This window comes from Struthio camelus, chromosome 17 (genome assembly GCF_040807025.1).
Source record: "Struthio camelus isolate bStrCam1 chromosome 17, bStrCam1.hap1, whole genome shotgun sequence".
Lineage (NCBI taxonomy): Eukaryota > Metazoa > Chordata > Aves > Struthioniformes > Struthionidae > Struthio > Struthio camelus.
The window spans coordinates 8,519,468-8,545,549 of NC_090958.1; the positions used below are offsets into that span (position 1 = coordinate 8,519,468).

The 26,082-nt window shown below is 41.1% G+C and overlaps 1 protein-coding gene across 1 annotated transcript in view; it reads left to right on the plus strand.

Moving 5' to 3' along the window:
* Nucleotides 1–6,636: 6,636 nt before the first annotated feature.
* The window catches only part of SLC5A1 (solute carrier family 5 member 1), a 29,356-nt gene continuing 9,910 nt past the window's right edge, over nt 6,637–26,082 (plus strand). Inside the window, exons 1-7 of the mRNA XM_009687425.2 lie at nt 6,637–7,371; nt 9,564–9,635; nt 17,625–17,729; nt 20,044–20,103; nt 20,512–20,616; nt 24,937–25,042; nt 25,266–25,346. Of these exons, the coding sequence (XP_009685720.2) occupies nt 7,285–7,371; nt 9,564–9,635; nt 17,625–17,729; nt 20,044–20,103; nt 20,512–20,616; nt 24,937–25,042; nt 25,266–25,346 (616 nt within the window). The 5' untranslated portion in view covers nt 6,637–7,284. The remainder of the gene's footprint in view (nt 7,372–9,563; nt 9,636–17,624; nt 17,730–20,043; nt 20,104–20,511; nt 20,617–24,936; nt 25,043–25,265; nt 25,347–26,082) is intronic.

Below are 26,082 nucleotides of genomic sequence, written 5' to 3' on the forward strand. Positions count from 1 at the left end.
TCAAGAGTTTGTCTCCTCTCCTTCTAATATTGACGTAATTCTCCTGTGTATGGATTTGTTAGTGTTTTCATTTAACATTGTAGAACTGAATAGTTTGATATATGACACAACAGGTATATTTAGATTTGAGCTAGAGATTGGGCAGTAGGTTGGGCAGATGAAAAATATTACTCTAAAGACTAGTTTTGGGGGGGATGTTCGTTGTTTATCCAGTACAGGCATCTTGGACCAAGAGCCTGACACAGCTGAAGAAAAGGAAAGAGGGATGTAATCTTCATTTTACATTCTGTTTACGTTCTGCTAATGCTGAGGTGGCCTGTTCCAGGATGCACCGAGCGGCTTCAGGAACTTTTGTCCCTGAAGAACAACATGTCCTCTGGTGGAGAATATCTGTAATTGACTGTTACTTCCACTCTCTGTATCCCCTACCTTCTGTAGCGGTTTGGGGAATACCTGCTTATCCAGTTAGCCAGGTGCTCCGAGTGTTTTGAGTTGTCAGATAACAGGAAAGATATGGCTTTTGAAACCTATATATTCCTAAATATTTTCCTTCTTGTGTCTGAGTAGCGCATTCTTCAGGTGGTATCAGCCTTCTGTTCCCTTCCCTGTCCTTTAACAAAGAAGAAAATAAGTGTCAGTAACCTTGAGAACGCTAATGGCTTGTTGACTGTTGCCCCTACTTTAAGCACTGTTTCAAATTAAAAGCTTTCCAAGCACAGCTTTCAGCATGATGTCTAAACATAAGCAACCTGTCTGCCTTTGGGATTTAGCACTGTCAAAACTGGGAGAGCTGATTAGTGTTAGCAAGAGTGAGGCATCTGGAAGAATTTCCTTGCTGTAGAGAGATCATTAACTTTAGCTTTCAGTTTGTTTGTCTTTCTAGTTTAGCCCCTTACATCATATAACATGAGGAAACAAATTTCACATCAGCTGTAAAGATCAAGCATTTTTTGGTGTACTGATACTATCAAACAATCATCTGAAAACATAAGCAAACTTGCCTCAGTCCAAATCCCAGAAATATTCACACCCATTGATATGTCATCGTTTCATCATACGCTACCGCTCAGATATGCACAGAAAAATCCTCACTTCCATAAACATATTGCATATGCTGGCAAGCATATATAGCACACACTGAAATAATACCTATATTGATCAAATGTAGAAACTATTATCCTCTGAGGTCCATGAGCTAAACTTCCCTCTAGAAATGTCCATCTTTCTACAAAAGTAGTGATTAAAATCTATCCACAGACTACATCAGACTGCTCCCTCATATTTTGGGGGAGGTTTAAATGATGAATGTGTATTATTAAATTCATTGTATAAACCCCCAAATTTGTTTTGGCAGTGCAAATAAACTTAAAAAATCACATGTATTGAGGTTTCAGTTTTAGTGGTCACAAAGTTTTGTTCTCCCTGACAGCACAATCTCAGAAGGCTTCATGAAGTATTTTGAACAGATTGTATGTAGCTACTTGTAATTTACTTGCTCAGCAGACAACAGTAGCTATAAAACACATGACCAGATGTAGCTTTAATCAGATACGTGGAGTCATTAAAATCATGACTGGAATAAAAAGAAGGTACTAACAGAAATATATATTATGAGGCAATAATCTAAATCAGAGCTTTGAATATTGGGTGAGTGATAACTTTTCTCTGCCCAGCCACAAGCCTTGCACATGTCATTCTGGATTGTAGTTCACTTAACGTTTTAAGATCTACTTTCCAGAGAACTTAGAAATTGAGAGAAGGGCCTTTTAAAAAGGAAGGGCATGGTTGCCTTGAATTCATTATTTTATTGCTTCGCTTTAGAAGTCAATGCAATGTTTCTTCCATTTATGTTCTCCTAGGAGTTCAGTCAGAAGCGCAAGAATCTCAGGATCTGCTGTACAGTTGGATGGTTCCTGTGTTCACAGTATTTTATGGAATTTTCATGTTCTGTCCCTGTCTTGTCCTCTGTGATTAACAAAGTTAAAAATATTTCTGTAGTTTATATCACGTATTCTTTTAATTTGGGATACATAGCTCAAGACTAGTCTGCTTTTCATATCAGCTAGTTTACAAGTTTTTCAGACACCAGATTAGGTTAGTGTTTCTCCTGGAAATAGATGCAGACTACTGTCTTAACGTCAGAAGTAATAATTTTTTAATACTTTCACTATTTAGCATTAAGTTGATAAAGGAGATTGAAACTATAGAACAACATGTACTTTTTTTCTTCTTGAGATTTAAGATGACAGATCATAAAGATCGCACTTTAGAAGGGATCTCCATTTCATGCCAAAGTAACACTTGTGTTCTTTGTGCTGTTCTAGATTCTCCCAGAAGCTGAAGTCTGACCAAAAGGCACATCTGCACAATGTATCTAGTTACTTACCAACGTTTTTTGTTCTCAGGTAACATTAATAATTTTTTTTCTACTCAGTACCAAAGATTTCTCTGTTCTCATTATTTCCATTTCTCTTTTTCTCAACTGTAATCTATACTTTGTATATGATCTTTTAGTTTGTGGAGGCTCTTTAAAATTTTTTTCCAGTAATAGAAAAGTGATTTCAGGCAGTTCTGTTTTTATGCTGACCAGGGACCCCCCCCCCCCTCCAAGTCTCACCAATCACTGTTTCTGATATTCTGATACTTTTTTGCTATTGGAGCAATCAATTGGTTTGTACTAAATGTGAATACTATTTATTTCAGCCCATGTTCCTTTAAAAAAAAAGAAAAAAAAAGTTTCCTCTGGACTCTCTCCAACAATATTTTCTGTTCTTATGGGTTTTCCAGGAGCTCCGTATTGTATTTTGTACAATTGGAAGATGACAGTGTTATTCAGACTTTTTCCTCATTTAACTTACAGACCAAACACTGTAGCACCAGGGACCCTGTAGAGCAAATTGGATGTGTATATTAGGCTCCTACATGAGTAGATTATGATCTTTTCCCTCTTCCAGTTAGATCTCTTTAAGCAAATTAACCCATCAAATATAATAAATAATAATAATATATTTGCTGTGGCTTATCACTGCAGGGCAGTTAAAACAGCTCCACAAGACCTGAAGCTATCCATTGTTTTAGAATGATTACATTTATTTCAAACCAAATGAGGTATGAACAACTAGGTTTTTCATTAGGTCACCTGGACAATTGGAGAATGATTTCAATGCAGAAGGTCTTAACAGCTCATTTCCTGTTCATTTCTTTCCTGTATTTTATGGAGTGGAAATATTTTCATCCCTAAAGCATCCCTAAAATGAGAGTGGCGAATATACTTGTGAATGTTGTGGTGATGATTTTGCAGCTGCTCTGGATAATTTGTTCCATTACTTAATGTTAGTGATAGCAGAAGTGACAAATCAGCATATATCTGTCTCTGAAAAATATTTTTTTGGAAACAGTATTTTTGGGGAAAGGTAAGGAGCTCCCAAAAAGGATGAACAAGCTTTTAACATTACAAATGTACTGGATTAGAGCATGGGGATAATAAATATGTTGTATGATATGGTTTATGAAATAATGTTCACACTTCTGTTTTAATTAGGTTGCTACTGAATTAAGAAGATGCTCATGGGGAACAATCTGCCCAGCTGTCAGATAGCTAAATCGGGTGACAGTCTAGATTGATTTGAGAAGATTTTTTTAATCTGTTAAGGTTTTTATTCAATTTAATTAGTCCTGATGGAAATTTGAAACCCATCTCTTGCCATTAATCTTCCCTCATTAATCTCCTGAATTATAAGAATGAATAAAGCATTAATAAAACAAAAATGCAATCAAGTTACCTTGTTTGCTCTCTTAGCCTGTGTTATAGGAGTAACACAGTCCTTGTTGTTTTTATAACCTTGGCAACGCTCAGACACAACAGGGCTGGGCATATTTAGTCTTCATACAGAGATAATTAAGTCACTTGCTGAAGAACTGAAAATCTCTCTTTGCTTCAAATCTTTGGGCTATCTGCATATAAACTACTTTATTTTTATATCCTCTGATATGTCTTCTCAGTAGAGGTCCTCATTAGAAAATTAGTCTAGAAATGCAGTGTTCATTTTATTTTTTTTGTTTGTCTAGATAAATAGTTTTTCATGTTTCTTGATCTGATCGTCTAAGTGAATAGGAATAGAATGACCTTGCCTTCTTTCTGGTATCCTTTTGGGAATGGGACTATTTTCCTACTGATTTTTTCCTTCTCTCTTCATTATACCTACTGACATTTGGACCTTTTTTCCTTTTTGTAGTCCCTTCTTTGTCCCTTCCACTTTTCAGCTTCCATCATTTTTTGTCATCCTGCAACTAATTCTAGTTAGTCAGGTCCAAGTTTTGCCCACTTTAAGCAAGATTGCATGAAGAGGAAAAGATCTTGTGCCGTCAAAGAACATGTGTTAAAAAATCTTCCTCTTGCCTACTCTAACTGCCATGCTGTGTTATTAGGAGCACTTTAGGAAATCTTTGCTGCAAGTCTTTGAATTTCTATCTTGTCCACTTGCAAATATGATCACCGTGATGCACTATGTTCAACAGTATCTGGCCAAGAAACCAGCAAAGGAGAAAAGAGTTCACTAATCCAATATAGGGCCTTCTGCAAGTAAAATAACTGCAAGTTTTTATCTCTTTTATCCTTTTTAAGTTGTACAAGAGTTACTGTGTGTAAGGCAGCACTTTTGATGAGTGTCCCAAAATTAAGTCCGCTCGCAGGAATGTCAGGGAGAGAGTTAGAGGAGTTCCTCTCTGGGATGTAGTTGGCATACTAATACGTCCTTTTGTCTGTCTATCTGTCTGTCTATCTATCTATATACTCTATCTATATACTATTTACTTATCATTTTCCATCTTCAGGAGGAAGACTTAGGTGGGAAGAGGGAGTCTGACATTATGATCAGAGAGTGGTCACCTGTTGCAATGCCTTTGTGTTGCAGTTTTTCCTCAGCAACATGCAAGCGTAACAGTTGTGGCTAGCATAGCACTGGACAGAAACAGTATTAGTTATGAAAGATGGTTGTTTTCAGGAGAGGTAATGCATCTAATTGCTTGGATTATCCTTGTCTCCTGAGGTGAAGTTCATGTTTCATATCAGAAGGTTTCCTCATACTTGTCTGTGCTTTAATACAATACAAAGGTAGGTTCAGCCTTTTTTGAATCCGGAAACTTGGCTGACCGTTCAGAGAAGACTATTTTTATGTGCTCAGTCCATGAAGTGATTCATTTAGTACACCAACAATCTGCTGAGTACGACGCATCTAGGATTCTCTTTGGACTGCGGATATGAGCATGTGGAGACTAAACGTGTTAACAACCTCAACAAAGCTGCCACCCCTTTTTTGGCACTCCGTAAAGAATGTTTGATTTAGATTTGTGGCTTTCAGAAAGAAAACAGAATTAAGTCGATGCTTGCACTGTACATAAAGATGGGAATAGCACGATTATTTTTTTTAGACCCTGATTCTCAGCTAATATTTCATACTTTAAAGTCTTTTAGGTATGGCCACACTAGGGGCTGTGGACAGAAGGCTGTTGTGTTTCTTTGCCTCTGTAAGCTCTTTTTGCAGAGGTCTGGATGAAAACAGAGATACTTCACAGTAGATCTGCTCCTGTCTAGTGTTTTCTTTGGTTTACCTCTGAAGATTGAAACCAAAATGGAATTCCTGAAAACCAAACATTTTGTTGTTTGCAAGCACACATACGAAGCTATGTCAGTCTTTGTAAGAATGGCCAGCTACAGCCTATCTTAGGCAAACTCCTTCCTGATAATTAAGGTTAGTAAATAAGTCTTGTTCTGTTTCCCTGAAGTTTTACACAGCAGGGAAGGTTGCAGAGGTTGCAGCTAATGGGAACTGTGGATGCTCAGCACCTTTCAGGGTTAATTTGGGTTTACAGTTGACATTCACAGACCTATAGGACAAACTGAAGGCTATGTTTCAGGAAAGAGGCCTAAACTGTCAGAGGAAAGGATTGTTTTATAAGAGTACAGGTGCTCAAACTATAGTGAGATTTTTATTTTACTCTTATAGGTAATGACACTTTACTATGGTTTCTTAGATATTGGCACGCTTTATTAGCCACAATTACAGAACAGTATTTTTACCTTGGAGAGATGTATTACCATTGAACAGAATGCCACACCTCCATTTGAGCTTCTGAGGAAACACAGTCAGTCATGTATGCCAACCACAGGATCCATCAAACCTATTGTGCCTTCTGTGTACTGTACTGCTTGTCCCGCTCGGTGTAACTTCAAGGTAACACATTACACCTAGAGAAGGCAGCCTTGTCACCTGTAAATGGATGATGAGTTCCTGGTATCAAGCAGAGAATAGGACTTTCAAGTATCCTCAGAGCCCAGAAATGTTCCTGGCACCTGTACCTCTTGTTCTAAATATCCTGCATTTTTCTGATCTCTTCTAGCTCAGTCAAACAGGGAGAATCATAGGCATCTTTTGGGGAAGCTTCCCTGTTATGGGCTGGGAAGGTCTGTGTATAATCAGTGTATTCGGTATCTTTGTGGCTGGTCATTTCGCTTAGCTTGATTTTGAAGTCAGAGGAACAAATAAAGGGAGACAACAACAGACCCAAGCACTGCTGAACTTTGAACTTATTTGAATGTGAAGCTGATTAGCCTCAAGAGAGAGAACCACAGTCTCTAAACACTCTGAAATTCAGCACAGTAAACTCCTGGATCTGAATTTTATGGTTCACATGCATCTTTACCTGTGTCCATGAAAGAGATGAAAGCAGCTTTGAGTTGTTCTTCCCAGGAACATAGGGCTACTTCTCCATTGTGCAATCCTGCTGAGTCAAGGGATGACACTGTGTGCCCCAGCTTCTGGACCCCTGGGTTTTCCCCAAGTGTCAGGTTGTTCCTCCTCACTGTTAATTGCTTAACATTATCATCTAAAAGAATTATATCTTCCGTTACTAGATTTACAGGTACAACCACTTCAAAACAGTATTCACACAGTGAGGTAGATATGCGGGTTTATTGCAGCCAAGCCACTCCTTTCCGTGCTCATTCCTTCTCAGACATCTGCTCTCAGATGTTAAAACCCTGAGCACCTCTGGCAGGGAGAGTGACCTCTGAAATCTGCAGCACCTGTAACAGGGGAGCAATATTTGGGAGGGAATCATTGTCCGAGGAAAAGCAGCAGCTTCAGCTCGTGTACCATGGGAGACAAGTGAATCTGAAGTTATATATTATATAAGACGTAGGGGGATGACAGCAGTTTATCATTAACCTGAACTCTGCAAGAGGCATATAAGGAGAGAAAGAAGAAAGCCAGAGAAGCAGCCAAGATGGACTCCTCCCAAAAGATCAACAATCCTGCGGACATCTCTGTTATTGTCATCTATTTTCTGGTAGTCCTGGCAGTGGGACTATGGGTAGGTTTGGATTTTATTTTATTTTTTTATTTCTGCTTAATGAGCATGTGGTTTATAGGATTCTGGGAAAATAGCTCAGTAAATTAAAACATGTAATTGTATAAAGAGCTTGGTGCTTAACTGAGATAGTTAACAGGTAGCTGGTGCCGAAAATGTGGGTATTTACCGGAAGAGGGAGAGTGGCTTGGGGAGGTCCCCATTCAGGTGGGTGAATGGAGCTAGTGAGGAAGGTGGAGGAGTGATCGGGCTCTGCGTGGGAAGGAGAGCTGATGGATGAAGACCAGGCCCTCCAGAGCCCCTGTGGAAAGCAGGCTAGAAGCACATAGATGGAGTTTGGCAATGGAGAACAGGGGATTGCAGTGGGAATTGGTGATGTGAGGTGAAGCAGTAGGAAACGATGAGCAGAGGGAGCTGCAGGGAGAAGAACAGAGGTGGAGTTAAGGAGTGGGGAGGGCAGTCTGTGCTGATGACCCTGGTGTAACTGTAAGGCTTGGACGGTGACTGCATGGTGAACTGGGGGACTCTAGACCACTCTCAGTGGAGGAGTAAAATGGGTCAAGATTGTAGGTGCCGTTTGAGTGCAGGATTATGATGGCTTTTTTGCCAGCATGGCCCTTACTGCAGGGAGTGGTGCCATGGAAACTGCAAGGAAGGAACAGTTTCAAGGGTGGCAAGTGATGGTAATACTTTTCTGTTTGTAAGCTAAGCACAACAGTGCCTCCTGTCCCCATCCAGAGAAGGCAGAATATGCAGAGTGCCGCAAGGGAAAACTCAGCACCTAATCCTGAAACAAAGCACAGTGCAGATACTATCCTATTGGCGTAACTGCAGTGCTGAAATGTTTGAAGATAATAGGCCAATACTGTGATTTATAAAGGTGCAAAGAGTGGATTGTCACTAGATTTAGAAGCTGCTGTTCTTTCTGAGGAACACCCATTCTCCTGGGGGCAAGCTCTCCTGGCCATCTGGTGATGCACCTGACCATTGACAAGCTGAGAGAAACACAGAGGAGACATCCTATGCTTTCCAAAAGCAACCTATGAGTCCTTCTCACAGCATGGAGAAGTCAACTGAAAAACAAACTTCCCTTTCTAGCAGCCTGGCAGTGTTTTGAGAAGCACCACACTTTTTGGGTGCATGTGCTTGTTCAGCACTTTGGGGATGCAAAATGGCCACAGCCATGGTAGTTTGTGCCAAAAGCATAGCAAAAAATCTGGAGTTTCAGGATGCTGGAAGATGTTGGTAGCCTGTGGGAGGGAACTGGGTCTTTGTCCACAGAAATCTGGCTACTGTTTGCGTTTGAGCTTTGTGCTAAACTTCTGTGTCAGAAAAGGGCTGGTTGGTGATGTGTCAGACAAAGGTGTTCTTAGCAGTTCCTGGAACTGCTTCTATCCTCTTTTATGGGAGAAATACTTATTCAGTTGTTGTGTGTAGTGAAATATAAATCTATTTTATTTACTTCCCTTCTTCTATATCTAAATGAAAAAATCTGTCAAAAAGTCTTCCCCCTTTATTTGCCTGTTCAAAGCCTATCAGAGGAGACAATGGGAATCCAGCATTTGGATCAGGGTCATGAACAAAAATTGGAGGAAGCTTCTCTCTAATGCTCATCCCCAACAAATACAAAATGAGTATGTGAACAGGGAATTTTTGTTGGCTTCTTTGTTTGAACTTCCGAGAAAAGTGAGTGCATTACTGATACCACAAGAAGAAGAAGCCTGCTGGGGCTGGATAATATTGAATAAAAAAAAGCTGCATACACATATTTTTTCTCTTGCATGAACTTGCAGCTTACAAATCAGTCTTTTGTGGGCCTGAAACCGAAGTGATTGCTCACCTGATGTAGTATGTACCTCAGTTTGAATTTATTCACTAAACTTTTGGTTGGATGATCAATTTTTTATGTTTCATTTAATTTTATTTTAATGTTTTGGTTTTATGGCAATGAAAGCTGAAGCCATGACGCTTGAATGGTTAACACAGAGATGGATACAAGAATCACTGTTCAATAGTATTCTTTTTTTCATCATCAGCTGGTTCTTCATATCAATTGTGAGGATGTCTTCCAGTTTACCCCCACAACACACGCACATATTTTACTCCTCCACCCTAGCTGTTGATCATTAGTCTTTGTATAACTTGCCTATTAGACTTGAAAATATGATTCAATCATTCTTTCTTTTTCTTTACAGGCTATGTACTCAACCAACCGAGGGACAGTAGGTGGATTCTTCCTGGCTGGACGGAGCATGGTGTGGTGGCCAGTGAGTGTTATCCTTTCTGTGTCTATATAAAATAGACATATGCATGTGTATGTGCAGCCACTTGCATATAAACATGCCTAGTCCTTAAGAATCTCCACAGCACTGTCAAGACTGTGATGACCATGCAGTGTAGAGGCACCCTGCCCAACTTTAAACTTTCTCTCTAGGCACAGTGATGTAGTACTAACTGCATGAGAAAAGCCATCTGATAAGTAGGGAAAAGTGTCGGGGAAGTTGTCTCTGCTGAGCCCTGAGTTGCTTTGATTGCATGGCTAACTTTGATTGCATGCCTCGATGCATTGGTGATGGTGGTGTAGAGAAATCCAGTGCTTTGCCATTCAGCCCACTTAAAAACTTTTTAATGTCTTGAATTTATTACTTTCACTGCACTCAAAGTAGCTGGCTCATTGTGAGATTATCACGGGGAAGAATTCTTTTGCTGAAGTTATTCCTGGTTTTGCTTTTTTGCTGTCACTTTTGGCAACAAGTTTCAGTCTGTACAAGGATGAAATCCTGGAAAGGTTATGATAAGTTATTGGTAAAATATAAATTTAAATGTAAATATTAAATTTAAAGATTATCTATGACTTACATTGAGTTTGTCTTCTGTGGAGCTGTAGTCTCTTCAGAGAGGGAGAAACTGAGTCACAGACAGGGAACAACATGTTCACAGCCATCCAGAAGGCCTCTGGCAGAACTGCTATTAGAAACATTCATCTATTTCTTCTAGACCATAGAGAGTCTGTTCAGTGTGACTTCCTGGAAAAACAGAAAACTTAGACAAATCTTCATTTTCTATGTCACCAGTGTGGCACTTTTAAAGCCATTTTTCCATGTGCTTGGATGGAAATCCTGAATATTCCTGACCTTGCAGTCAGTTCCCCAAAATGTTCGTGCACTTCAGCACGATTTTGATTGAAAGTTCCACCCACATGGATTCAGTTACAGGATCAGAGGAGAGAGAAAAAGAATTGAGTAAATATTTTTCTCTAAAAATTCACGAATTCTATCAGAGTAGGTTGCAGAAACGCCTACACCTCTTTCAGTTTTCTTGTACGTCGAGGAGCTGCTGTCTGCCTTTAGAAGGGATCAGAGCTGCCATTTTAATGGCATAAAAAGATTAAAAGGCTAAAGGCGGTGGAAGGTGTCCTCATTTGTTAGAGCAACTCTAAGAAAATTCAGATTCCATAGAAAGCTTGAGGAAAGAAATTTCCAAAGTATTTTAAGGCAAATTCCCTAATTCTAGAATAAAAAACAAATTATTTCGCTTGACTGTCAGTGTAATCAATGGGCTGCTTTTAAACTTGTGTGATTCTACAGGCCTGTCAAGGCTGAATATGAATTGCTACTCCTTTGTGTAGGTGTACATGAAGATGAAGGGGGCAAGGCAGGGAAGGCTCACCATAAAAATCCTTCTGTCTTACAGCAGTGGCACAGAGAATCCCTAACGGTTCCCCAAAGACCCAGGGAGTGTTCTCTAACACGAAAACAACTGCAGCGAGCCCCCCTCCTCCCGTGAGAGGACAGAAGGGATGAGCTACGGGGCAGCAGTTGCCTCTAGGATGATCTCCACCCCCTGCCCCAACTGTAGGAGCTCAGCAGGGATGAAGGGTTGGTCAGTCGTGCCGCCCTATGAGCACCCCCTCACTCCTCCCCTTTGGAGCGCTGGGAGTGTCTTTCCTGGACCATAAAAATAAAACCTTCTTGTTGTTGTTCCTGGTATTGCCTAAGATAAACAAATGGCAATCATTTAAATCACAAGGTAAATACCAAGTCAGAGTTTGCCTGGGATAAAAAGAGATTTCATAAACCTATTCCCACAGTTTAGTGGGTAGAATGGGCTGAAATGACTAGGAAGCCAATGAAAGTATAGAAAGTTCAGTCAAAGATGTCATCTCAGTTCTGCCACAGCTGATGTTAAGTGTATGTTTTTACATCTTTTGTGCTTTGACTTGGCCAAGTGGGACTGTAACCTGAAGTAGTCTTGGAAAACCTGGAGGTATTTCCACAGTCTGTAGATGAGAGACAGGGTGGGAGAAGTTGTTTTGTAAGTGGATTCTTATGTATCAGGTTTCTTCCTTGTGATTTCAGGGTAACAACTCTTAACCATTTAATTGGTTGCTTTCTGGAACACAGAGAAAGGAAAAAAGAGTTCCACAAACTTGTTAGAAACTGAATTGACTTATAGTAATTGTATTTTTCAGTGGTTGTGCCATGTTCTGTGCGCTACAAAGCAGCCACAGGTGGCTTTGCTGATCCCAAATGAAAAGAAGCTTGTTAGCGATGTATTTAGGATCTCTAGCTGACAAACCTGGGAAGGGATTCTGTTCACTTAAACGATATAATAGCTGTGGTTTAGTAGACTGGAGGAGACTGGCAGTCAAGGACTGAAGGTTAATCCTGCTTTTGATGTTGATTTTGCCTGTGAAGATGTTTGTCAGTCACTTTGCCTGACTGTGCTTCAATTTCTCCTTGTATAAAGTAGGAGCAAGATGGTTATGTTGATCTGAATCTGTCCAGCTTTGGCTCAGATGTTTGGCTCCAGCAGCGGCCGTGAAGGTTGCTCAGTATTTTGCAGAATCTAGTGCACTGCAAGTCTTTGGCTGTTCTGCTGAAGGACTGGGCCATTTCTGTCTTACTTCACTGGAATCACCGCTGTTGTGCAATGGATGAGTTGACTCAGTAGCTCTAATAGTTAATTAAAGATCAAGGTATATAATTACATTCTCACTGATTATCAGAACTTTAAATCCATCATGGGTTAATCTTAATGGTGGGAAATTCTGCGTCCTTTCCACGGGCTTTTTACAAAAATTGAGGAAAGAGTCTTCAAGAAACTGTTTTCAGTCTCTTGGGCTTTGAGGGAAATGTCTTCAGGAAAGACATGTATGATTCTCTAAATACTCAAGACCAACTGTGCTTTTTGTGAAAAACCAGAGAAGTTCAGGAGCAGTGCCAGCTTTATAACTTCAGCCAAATACTTTCTACTCTTCTATGAAATGAAATATCTGTTACTGGAAGACGGTCACCTTCAATAGTAGCCAGTCTCTTAGGATTAACAAGGCTTCATGCACAATATTAAAAACTTCAGTTTTGAAGCTTTTCTGCTTTGGAATTTTGTTCTGCAGGTTCTGTAGCTGGGCAGACATAACAGTCTGCACAAACTCTTGATAGTTACTCTTTTTACTGCTCTCCAGGCATAATTGCTAGTGGAGCACAAAAGTATCTGTTGGGCATCTGAAGTTCAGCTGTAGCTAGAAGGATTTACTGAATAGTATGTAGAGTCAAGTGCATATTTCACTTTAAATGGGAATGTAACTCAGCCATTTGTTGTCACTGAGGCATTCACCTTTGTGAGGAAGGCAAGAATTAAGGAAAAAAACAGGTTTTTACTTTAGTTCTGCAGGGTCATGTTTTCACAACTATCCGAACTGACTTCTGGCACAATTTCTCTGATGTCTCTGTCCAGCTCAGTTTTACACATGCTGTGTTGCCCTCAGTTGCTGAATTTGATGGGACTGGGAGTATCCAGTAAAGGCAACTCAGGTACGAGTAAGAACTGTACTTTTCCAAAGGTGAAGTGGGCTAAGAAATTAACCTGTTTTGTCATGTCCTATGCAACAATAGTGTCAAACCAGTAGTTTTCAGAGTAAAAATACTGATAAAATAATCCAAATGAAGCTGCAGCAGAAAAGGAAAAGTTCAGTGGAACAGATACCTACAGAATGCTTCAAGATTTTCCAGTGAGCCTGGAAATGTGGCCTGTGTCTCAGGAGATGAAGGTGCCCAAGGTACCGGGCCAGCCTGCCGGCAGCAGCGTTGTTCTAACAGCTGTCAGGCATGTCAGAGGGCAGAGACACATGTTACTTGATATATACCATATAGCCATCTCTTTCGCTTAGCGAAGTAGGAAGTGTATGAATGTTGTTTAACTGGGCAATGATGCAACATATGGGACTTGCAGAATAATTAGGAGAGCAGAATAAAAACCTACACTTCTTTCTTTGGGTCTCAGAGCCTCGGAAGAGAGGCAGTAAGATTTCACAGAGGTACTAAGCAGTGCACTGATTTTTCCAAAGTGGCCAAGGGGCATCCCAAAAGACTCAGACAGGAAAAATGATATCCTTCAATCCAGGTAAAGCCACATGTTACAGGAACAGATGCGAGTTAAAGAACAGCATGAACACTGTAAAGGAGTAGTCCTCAAACAGGGGAATGCGAAATTTGTCCAGGGAGGAGTGGCACGAGAAGCAGCTGCTGCAGGTGATGTGTAGGAGAAGAGATGCCACAGGGCAAGGCTAGGGATGGCACACCGCTGCGAGGGAGCCTCTATGCTGCTCGCGGTAGAGGGGCTAAATGCGGACGCCTCTCTGACACAGGAAGGTATAAAGCCACGGAAAAGCACAAGCCGTACAGCCTGCAAACCGTTGCTGCAGTGACCACTGATTTATGAAGTACATTGTATACAATTTGGAGCAGCGAGTGCCAGGATGTCTGTGCATCCCAAGTTCATGAAAAGAGCAAGGTGAATCGATTAATGAATAACATGGAGAAAACACAGTGATTGTCATCTGTCTGCAGTATGATGGTACTTTCCTGAACAGAGAAGGCCTGTTAAAACCTGACCTCTTAAAGGATTTTAAAGGAGTTAATGTTCCACGTTTGCCTCAGGCTGTTTCAGCTTTTTGCCCTCTTGTCAGATTTTGTTCCTTTCGGTCATCTTATTTCCTCCTAGACCTGCTTTGTAAAATCAAGTCACTTGACCTCTTTGCTGAGAGCAGTTAACAATTCTTAAAAGTAGTTTCCCTCTGCCATCTCCTAGTTTCAGCCTGTCCTCTCTGACATGCGGCCGCACACCTGGAAGAGCTCACCTGGGGACCTGCCCTGTGGCTGCAGTCCCCGGGGAAAGCAGCAGGCCAGCACATACACCCAGGCTGCCGCGGCGCCTCCCACGCACGCTCTGCCTTCACCCCGGCAAAGGCGAAGAGCCCATCCTTCCGGCTCCTACGCGGCTTGCCGCGTCTGTCACCCAGATCGCAGAGAACTAATTGCTGCTGCTGGGAACGCTGGGGCCCTTAACGCTGGCCCGGTGGTGAGGGAGCAGTGTTAATGTTTATCTGTGACCTTTTGAGAAACCGCATTCTTCAGGTCATGCGTTGGTGCATGGCAGCACCTTCTAACGGCAAATTAGGCAGTTTCAGTAATCGACTTTTTCGTTGTAAAAATACTGCAACGGTCAGTTCTTCAGCAAGGCATTTTGGGCCCACAGCACATCTGTTTCCTTCCCCCTTCCTTTAAGCTGCCAGGGCAGGCTGGCATCCTTTCTTCCCCCTGTGGCATCAGCAGCTGAAAGGGCACAAGTATAATGGGTAAACACTCCTCTTGCTTTAACTGTGCTGCAGTTTTCAGAGTGATATATATTTGTCCAGTTCTGAAGCTGAGTTCTACTCTTCTATGTATACAGAGCAATAGAAAACATTTTTTTAAATTGCATCCATTATTGCTATGTGTTGTGCTTACAGTTTGACTGCACGGGGTCTTCCCTAATTCAGAAAAGAAAATTTAGAAACTGAAGGGGATAGATAGTGCGTTCGTGTTTTTTTGTCCTTGTGCTAGCCCCAGACATCTTGGTGATTTTGCATTGGTTTGGTCTGGTTTTGTATTTTTCTTAAAATACAGATGTGCTTTGGGTGAGGCTGGGAACACAGTAGTGTTGGAGAATGCTACGGTGTGTCCGGGTGTTTTCAGGCAGTGAGCCTGTGCTTACTGCAGTGATCAGCTCTCCGAGTTCGTCATTAGCTGCTTTTATTACTCGAATCTACTTACAGTACGTTTTAAACTTTTGAAGCAGGGGAGGGAACACATTAGATAAAATCAAAGATTAGTATGGTTAATCTTTTCTGGTGATTGCATTTCTAATAACTTAGATTAGATTAGACTAGATTTTTAAGTTTAATTATTCATCTCCAGGGAAAACACTGCAGGACATTGCTGATGCCCAGTATTAATGGTCTTTGTTCTTCACAGTCATTATGGGGAAAACATGGCTGATGTCACAAAGAGGTCAGAAGCAAAAGTATTCATTTGTACCAGTGATCTTTCTGGCTTATTCACCACTGTTGCAACACTTATCATTCCTGTAGAAACATCTGTGATAATGACAAACAGGTTACATTTCTGTAGGGCACAACTGACTTCTAGAAATGCTTGAAGAAATCCAGAACTGAGTGAACTCAGAGAGGGAAATTCCCTGACACAGCAAGAGATCTGTTTGTCCTCACAAAGACTGGAAGAAATCAGGAGATGAGACTGAGGAAAGGAGGAAAAAGTAAGCTTGGAAAAGAAACCATAGAATCCTCTGCCGAGCTTTTTTTGTACAGTATAGCTTGCATACAAAAGTGGAGAGGAAACTCTATCTTGTCAGCAGAGCTCAGGTTTGTGAGCTGGGGAGCATAGGTGCTGTTCCTGGCTGTGGAATAAATCTGATCTTCAGAGGTGGATTTCTGTGATGAAATGCCTCTTCTCCTGAATCTCAGACAAGCATCCCTGCACTCCCAGAAAGACTGCCTTTGTTTTTACTTCTCCACCAAAGAACTCAGTGCAGTGATTGCAGACCTGGAAATTTGTAACTATTCCCTTTGTATACATTTCAGGACCCTAAACATCTCCTAGTGATTGCAGACAAGGGATACTTCTCCCTTTTGTAAGGCAACTGTAAATATTTCCCAGCTGCCTGCCCTTAGTGACTGTGTAAGGAGAGTGTGCCCGATGCGGGTACTGGCTTTATACTGCTAATTAAGCTTTTTAAGGCTCTTTGGGCTCTTTCAACATGAGGTGTCTACATTAAACAAAAGTATTATAAGCTGATCAGTAGAGCTTCTTTCACCTGTATGTTTTTTTTTACAGCTTTTCTTTTCTTTTCATACATTCTGTATGTTTTTCTTTTCTTTTTAACTCAATTTCCTTTTGTTCTTTGTAGCTCTCAGAGGACATAGAGAATGAATAGAAGCAAATAAAAAGAGCAGTTTGCTCACTTGTCTTCTTCTCAGAACCACTTCAGCTCACATATCTTCTACCTACAATATCCAAGCCAACCTCTTTTCCTCACTCAAGTTCTCACCCTGCATACTTCAGTTTCTGACCTTGTGGAATATCGTTTGGCATTTCTGCTGCCTTTAATGCTTTCATTTCTCTTCATTTTTTCCCATTATCTTGGGTTATTTGATGAAGTATTAGATCTTTTGGGGACAATCTCCCTTTTGTGAACCTCTCCTGCCCACCTGTAATACAGCATTAACCTTTTTATTTCGGTCTTTCTCTGATCAGCAATTCCTATGTTCTCTGTTCTCCCCACTGTTCTGCTGTTCTGTGTGCAGGATTAGTGCAAGATTTGAGGGTCTTAGAAATACCACCATTCCTTAAATGCAAGTCCTTGATTAGCTGTTGTTTATATCTTGTGCAAACACACTTCTCAGCTTCCAGAATTTAATGCAGTTAATTTAATATCTGTTGAGTAGAAGCGAACCAAGGACAAAGCTGGTACATCTCCTACTGATGATATGCTTAGTCCTACTGTCTGTGGAATCTTAATAGAAACCAGGGAGTGCCAGTATGACAAAAGGGTATGCATGGATCATTTATCCCATGAGCAAGGTGGATCAATCAGTCATCTCCTCTAATCACTTGGATGTCACCCAAAGGCCGGTTGGTCAGGTTTTCCAAATATCTGAAAATCTGCACTGGGGCCACAACCTGTTTGCTTCAAGTGGAAGGAGATCTTCTATGCAAGGTCCTATTCATTCCTCACTGTTGTCGAGGTGATGGCAGGAGTTTCACGTTTGAGAGGGGAAAATAAGAGGGAATCTTGAAAGTTGTCAAGGAGATTATAGTTATCAGTCATTCTTATCATCATCTCCTGATAGATAGGCAAGAGTCCAAAATGCCAAATAAACACCTAAAACCTAAATCTCTTGTCCCTTCTGTTTCCAGATTGGTGCTTCTCTGTTTGCTAGTAACATTGGAAGTGGACACTTTGTGGGCCTAGCAGGAACAGGAGCAGCTGGAGGAATTGCCACCGGAGGATATGAGTGGAATGTAAGTGGCATGCATTTGAATGAACATACTGTGGCATCAGGATTATCTGCGGAGGTCAGTCAAGATAACATTGTCTAAAAATGTAGGGCTGTCAAAGTCTGTGCTTGGCAATGCTTACTTCTGTACAGACCTGTAATTGACAGTGTCCTCTGTTATTTTGCTCATTTTCTTCCTTGTTCCTTGTCACTGGGAGAAGATGACCCATTTCTACTGAGTGAGGTTTTTTAGAGAGCATTTAAACCAAAGAAATTGGTGGATTCTCTTCTCTGTACATGTCTTCTGATTACTTTGCAGGTACTTATAAAGAGTACTTTCAGACTGCAGGATGTTTGGAAGAATGCATCAGTTTTGTAATCCGTAGTATTTTTGATGGCAGTTTGCTGCACAGGAATTGTTGAAGAAGCTTTGATTTCTTGACCAGCTATAAGAAATTTGGCACTTCCTTCACGCCCACCTGCATTGCAAAAATGCTTTCTCCTTCCCCTCATTCTTAGGGTGTGTGTGTTCTGCTTATGGTTCCAATATAGGGTAGAGATATCCAAGTTGGCTTTAAGTGAGCTACTTGTGGTACCAGGAGCAGTCTTAACTGCAGCAGTGCAACAATTCGTGTGAGCTAATTCAGTCCATTTCCTCGTATTCTCAGCCTCTGTGAGTGTGGGTAGCAATGCCTTTGTGCTGCTTACCCTACCTTCATGGAAGGGATTATGCCATGACAGCAAGGATTTTAAGAGTGTACGTAGGTTGATACTTCCCTTGCATTTAATTCTGTGCAGTGAAAGAAGCATACCTTCCTGAGGGACTGGCTTTTTCCCTTAGACAAGTAGATGGTTGCTGCAGATAGATAGTCAACTACTCAACTACTCATGTTATAACCACTTAAGGAAAAGGATGAAGGCAAAAAGCAAACTCTAAGAGACCTGCACAGTTAATGTGTCATCTCTCATTATTTGCTTACACTAGTGCTGTAACAGACATGATTCCCCTTCTCTTTGCACCAAAACAAAACACCACAAACATCACTTGGAGCTTCATGACACTCAAAGCTCTAGGACCCAGATCCTTCTCCAGACATGCTCATCTCTAACACTGCATCTCCTGGAAGATTCTCCATGGACCAATATCAGTACACAGTATACAATAAAGGCTGTTTAGGAAGAAGCAGTGATGCATATATGTATTTCAGCAGGTACCCTACATCGATAGTTCATTAAATAGTTTCAGCAGAGTGGAATTGATATACAAGTTAATAGATGTGGCAGAAATATTGCTTTTGAGTCTATAATCTGATTCTCCTTCTCCAAGGAAATATTGCGTGACTATTATGGTGGTTGTGTATCAGTATTATTCCACTGGGATATTTCTAATTTATATTAGTATGACCGTAGAAGCTGACCCAATATTTCTTGTCCATCTTGTGTTTTTGGTCTAGGGGCAGGACTTAAAAGATACAATTAAAACACAGAATTAGTTTTGTATTTGTCTGTTTAAATATGTACAACTCTGTATCAGACAGCATTTGCTACCCTTTTAAGTCAGAAAATGATGACATTGCCATACAGTAGGATCTATAGTGCACAAAATACATGTAATACAAAATACATTACAAAATGGTAATGTAAATGGTAAATCCAAAATACTTTACAAAATACATGTAGTACATTCTATACAGGATACGGTGTTGTAACATACTCTGTCTTGTAAAATGTCAGGACATCTCACAGAAGGCCACTGCAGAAGACATTTAAGGAGGTATCAAAAGAAGTTCCACTCTCCCCAATACCTAGGTTAGCAGAGATCATAACATATAATTGCAGCATACCTGACTCAGGAGAGAGAACGCATCCTGCCCTGGTGGCTCTGGGATCAAGGAGCTGACAAATAGGTCTCAGGTAGCTGCCTTTACCTTCCTTAATATTTCCCAGAAATAGCAGTCTTCTGAGCTCATCTCATTTTAACCACCATGCTCCCTGAGCCTTCTCTGAGGAGGGCTAGGATAGTCAGATGTTGCTAGTGGAGCTGTGCCTTGATAGTAGAGGAATCGGCAGTTTTGTTGTAAAGTGTATGGTCATGTGTGCTACTCTGGGACACCTAGCATGAAATCCAGGCTCTGTAATACCTGACAAACCTTTTGGCCAGGATTTCAGTCTCAGATTTTCATCTGTAAAATGAAGGGCAGAGCAGGGAGGGCACCCCTGCCATAGCCAGGTTTGCATGGTTTCGGTAGTCTCCAGCTCCTATCAGGTCTGAGAAATGGTCACAGAGTGTGCTGTCAGGAGAGAGGAGGCTAATTCAGCTATGGTTTTCTTGGCTGCAGGCTCTGATATTTGTGGTTGTCCTAGGGTGGCTGTTTGTACCCATCTACATCAAAGCTGGGGTGAGTAGAAACACTATGTTATGATTTTCTATTCTGCCTGTACGTTATGATTTTCTGTTCTGCCTGTTTTAATCTTTCTCTCGCCTCTTGTTTGTGGACCAGGTCTTGAATATTGCAAAGCTATTATGAAGGACAAGAGATCTGGGCATGTTAGGAACTGTGTGATATTGTATCCATATATATTTGGAAAGTGAGGGCTCTTGGTTCTGAGACCTGAGCTGGGGAGTGTTTAGTGCTCTCTCCCGGTTCTTCTTTGACTCCTGGAGCTGTTGTTCCTTGCAACATGCACTTCCAGCTGCCCTCTCCTTGCCCTCCACTCTTAGAGTATCTGAGCAGCAAAGAACTTCCTCTGACTCGCTTTGTGTCTGTTTCCCATTGTCTGCATCCTTATCTCCTCTCCCTCTGCAGGTGGTGACAATGCCAGAGTATCTGAAGAAGCGTTTTGGTGGCAAACGGATTCAGATTTACCTGTCAATCCTTTCTCTGTTACTGTATATTTTCACAAAGATCTCAGTAAGTTAAGCTTTTTCAAATGTTTCTTCCATCCTACATTGATCAAAAGAAAAGAAGCTCCCATTTATGTTATGCTATACCCACTTGGCTCAGTTGTTTCTAATTTGGAGTTCTTGACTGAATTAAGGGTGGTAAAAATATGATTTGCGGTTTTCTTTCTTCTAGCTAGAGACATTGTATATCCAGATCTGTTCTACAGTCCTAAGAATTTTTTTCTTTCTTGACTGCCTCAAGGAAGCCTTTTTCGAGGTGTTTGTTGTGTTTTATTTTTCTTTTTCAGTTTTTTAAGGTTTACTTCTACTTAGCTTTCCTCTAAAACAAGTCAAAACGGAGGGAACCTTGTACTGTATTACATCCTGTTGTCCTCAGAGTCTGTGATACTTATGGAAGAAAAGGTCACAACCAGTCAGTTTGCACCCCTTTTTCTGCTTTAATCCTCTGAGAAACAATAGTGACTGCTTATTCCACTATATAGTCTCAGAACCTTTTTGCATTGTTCTGGGCACACAGTATCCTACTCCAAGCCTCTGGCCCCACCTCATGCTAAGGAGAATGAGCAAAGCTTCATGGTTTCAGAGGGAAGAGTGCTCTTGGGTTTTCAAGGAGCAGGAATTTTTGTCCCTAAACTTCATCTTTATCCCTTTTTATTACCATCCTTTGGTGAACATGTCCTCAGTAATAGAGATGGAGGAAAAGAACAAAAGGGATATGGAGAAAAGAGAATAATAGAATAGGATTTATAAAATAAGGGAGTGGGGAAATGCAGGGGAAGGAAATGATAGCAGTTGAGGTGAAATGAGGAACGAGGAGAGATTCTTTCAATGGATTAGTGGTTTCTATAAAGTTTAAGGTGCTATGAAGTTAATGTTTATTAAGTAAATGGATGTGTTGCTGTGAGATAGTGAAGGGACCTGGTAATTCTCATACATTTTAAAACTACCAAGGCTCTATAGAAGTCCACAGTTCAGACATACCTCAATCTGTTGTTTTTCAGAAGTTGCCATGGCAGATTACTCTTTGCCCTCTGAGTGGGAGCTGAGTGATAATAGTGCAATTTAAGCTAAAAGATTGGCCTTTTGCTCTCATTCTCACATCTTCACGATAACTGATCCTTACACAGGTTACAAATTAAACAAGTTGGGACTGTGGGACTGGCCCCGGAATTGGATTTGCATATGTTTTGAGAAGATCAGTGACTTTTGCAGTTGTTTTGCTTAATCACTGTAATCAGAAATCCTACTTCTGCTGGTCTGCTACACGTGACAGTGTTCCGGCAGCTCTAGCAGCTGAGAAACATATCCAATCAAATACTGACTCACAGTCCTGTTCTGCAATATGTGTTTTTAATGACCCCATCAAGGTGTTATATATGTTCTAAATTTATTATACTTTATTTCTAGCCTGTATCATGCCTAAGGGTCTGGTCATGGGATACCCTTTTTCAGTAGGAATGCTTTCAGGCAAGGCAGGATCTCCATTTAAGCTTTCAGTGTGGTTACAAGGCTGAAGCCTTCTGCTCTTGTGGTCCTGTCTTACCATGGAACAAAGCAGCAGCCAAGAGATCTCTACCACAGCACATTCCCCACTCTACCATTGGCTCATCCAGCCTTCCCATGAACCCCGTTATTCCAGATGTGTGTGTGGGGGTGGGGGTGGCTGCAGAACTGGATCTCTCTGCCATGCAGGTGTAAAATCTGATGCACAGGTTCCTCCAGCCGTTTCTCCTGTTTCCCCCACCTGCCCAGAACAACTCCAATAGTGCCACTATATTCAGTGGGGCAGGATTTGTCCGGTCTGATTTACATGCCATATTTTATTCAGAATACATAGAACAGTCAAATTCCTTGGAGGCTTCAGGTACTGTCAGAGGAAATCACAGTAGGTTTTTCTGTACCATGTTATGCAGCACCATGCAAAGGTGCCTAACTTGTCTCCAGATGAACCAGTTCCAGAAGTGGAAAGGGAAGGGCTGTCCTGTCCCGGACCATAGCTCGCTTCCCCATGCTGTGTAGACATAGACACGCTATGTGGAGTTAGCATAAATCTCTTCTCAGAGGCGCTTTGTAACTCCAGACATACCCACGTATCGACAATCTGTGACATAGCTTGGAGATTTGCATTTTACTTCCTTGACAGAAACTCCTTTGTCGTCTTCTCAACTTAATGAAGAGTTAGTGTAGAAGGAAGGCTTTCTGCCCTGCCCTTGGCAGGCAGTCACACCTACTAATTTGACTGGCGGTGATACTTACTGCCACTTCTTTTTGTAGAGGAGAAGTATCTTATTTCCAGGGTAGTTATTTTGTATGCTGCTTCCTTGCTCTGTTATAATACAATGTAATGCTCTTAATAACTATTAGGGTGCTTTCCAATGGACAGTATAATATGTGAGGTTATGTAACTCCTGACTGTGCCCTTTTTTGGCACAGCCTGATGGTGCCTAGGACCTTAGGATGATCAGATCCCCTCTGCACACCTCTATACCTGGTTGTTACCGTTTCTCTCTTTTCCTGCAAGTTTCCGATATATTTTTGTTGCTTCCTTACCTTGTTTTGTGGCTAATCAATCACTTCCCAGATGGAGCAATCCCACAAGGGTCTTTGAGGACAGTATTCACAAGACCTTTTAGCCCAGATGATTTCGGTTGCACAGGTGCCTGGGTAGGTACATGCTCCCTGAGCATACAGAACTTTGTGAGCAATGCTCATGACGGTGAGATTTCAGGGGCTTGCTAACAACCAGTGTGGCTGCACCTGGTAATTATGTCAGAGAAAATTGTCTAGTGAAAATAAAATCTTTATGGTGAGTGATTGTCTACATTATGACAAAGGAAAAGGAAATTTGGACCTGAATGCTTTTGGAAAACAGGAATTTTAAACCAGAATTTCTAACTGTATTACAGCATTTTATTTAGATTCATTGGGCATAATTTCAGTAGTAAAAGTATTGACGCAGATTTACCAGGAAAGGAGAAGGGGAAGAAGGATAATTTTCTTTTAAAACTGCATGATATCGAGGGGTTTTCCATGTCATGTAAAGAGAAAGAGGATGTGCCAGTACCCTGACCCCCGCATTAACATTGCAGCTGGGTCCACCCATGATGTTCACAGGCTCCAAGTTAGCTCTACTGTGTTCTGACAATTGTTCCTGAGTGATCTGTGCGTGGCTTTGGAGAGAGAGCCTCCAACATAGAGGAAAGATTTACTCTATTCAGAGATAAGATAAGCTTTTAATTGTATCCATAAAAGAATATTCATGGAGAGACAAGGACATATTGGAAGGAAATAACCTAACTGGGAGAGAGGAGCAGTGAAGCAGGGAGGTAACTTAGCAGTTCCAAGGAGTTGATGTATTGCTCAGAACGCTAAATAATTAACTATATTTCCTTGTGGGTGTAATTTTAGGACTATTAATATTTATCGCTGTGTAGGCTAAACTAACACCAAGAACAATGAAGGAAAGACCTGGAGCATAAGCGGATCAGTGTTGTGAAAAGGTTTTCTTCCTCCAGGCCCTTCCAGCCAGCCAGACTGCACGATTGCTTTCTAATATTTCTGCCCTGCCTTATCGCTGCCCAGCCGTGGACACCAACAGCCCTAGTGGCTTTTCTGTGGTCTGAGGCTCTGGACTCCCACGGCTTGGCCTGTGGGGCTTCCTGCTCCTCCAGCGAGCTGCTGTCTGGCAGTCACCCTGCAGTAATTGCCTGTGTGCAGACTTTTCCCCCAGGCACAAGTAATGTCGCCTATCCTAGTAGATAAGCTGTTAGCCAACTGCATGCCAATTTTGCTGACAGGATTTTAAAAATAGTGGTAAAATAAGATATTTGCGTTTAAACTCCATTTGTCCTGAATGAGGAAGACTAGACATGTGTAAGCAATAAAGGAAAATTAGGAGACCTTTAGAGTAGCATTAAATGAAGAGAACTATAATAAGTCTTGGAGATGTCACAAAGTCCACCCCTCGATACAGTTGTAAGCGTAGTTTGGGCTTTAAGTATTTTGTTATTAAACTTTCTCTCAGTGAGGAGATGACTCTCTGGGTCTGGCTTAAATGAGCTATTGAAAAATATCTGGAAATACTATGAAAAGTGTTGTAGCTCTTGCAGTAAAAGGAGTGAGTTTCTCCCTAGCACTGAGAGGAGACTGGCCATTGTAGTAAGACTGCCTCTATTTGCATTTTGCACATTTATATTTATTCTTTTGTGCAATACTGTAAGGTGGGAATTGTATATGTCTGTATATGACAATACCCTCATCATGAACGTGTGATATGCCATCATCATGAACTTAAACATACCCTGATGTGACATTTTTCCTTTTATAGGCAGACATATTCTCTGGAGCTGTATTTATACAGCTGGCTATGGGGCTGAATCTTTATTTGGCCATAATTATTCTGCTCGCTATTACTGCTCTTTACACCATCACAGGTGAGTTTGCAGAAGAGTCTGATAAATTGAAACAATTAGGGGAGGCAGAAAAAAGAAAAGACAGGAGGGAGGTAAGAGGGGAGAAGTGAAAACCTGAAAGGGGTGTGATTTATTATGGTCTTTGTTTGAAAGAGAGAAATGATGAGGAAAGAAAAAAGAGGATTTCCACTGAGGCATTTGTGCAGGGGCTAACTTATTTGTCTTGACTTTTCTTTCCCATTAGGTGGCCTTGCAGCTGTGATTTACACAGACACCCTACAAACGTTTATCATGGTAGTGGGATCCTTTATTCTCATGGGATTTGGTAAGTAAAGGAGATGAATTAAACTGGAATGTTCAACCACAAATCCTGTAGTGCCCACAGAAGGGGATTCTTCAATCTGGAGCCCTCTTAAGTCAACAACCAGCAGATTTCGGTTCATACATCTGCTTGTCATGGAAGAAAACTGTCATATTGCCAGGCCCTTTAGTCACTGAGACCATTTCATCTCCAAAGTACAGGGGAATGTGTAAGGTAATGCATAGTACCCTATGTGAGAACAGGACTTGTGATGGTTTGTGAGGTAAAAGCAGAGTTGTTTGCAGGTAATGATGATACTGTTCGGAAGTTCAGAGAGTAGCTTGTTTCAAGAAGATGATAATTCGAATGATATTCAGATGCTAGTGCATGCAATTTCCAATTCAAAGTGAAGAGCTGTTGGTCACATGGCATGTTTTTTCCTTGTTTCTAGCTGCTGGCTTGTGCTGAAATGCCCCAAACATATTAACATTTTAAGTAAGCCCTGTAGCTTGTATGGATGCCATTATATTGCCAGTGGGAGAAGAGATATGAATTGCATGTTTATGGATAGGATGATATGTGTCCAGAAGACCATATACATTTTAAAACAGAAATCATGCTGTGAAACAGAAGTAATGGGAAGGGGTCATAAGAAAGTAAAAAGCAGTAGTAATAAGAAATTCTGTGATTTTGTAGCATCCTTTCCTTTTCCTTCTAGCTACTCAGTGCTTGGCTTTCGTCTAGCTAAGTCTTTCACTGA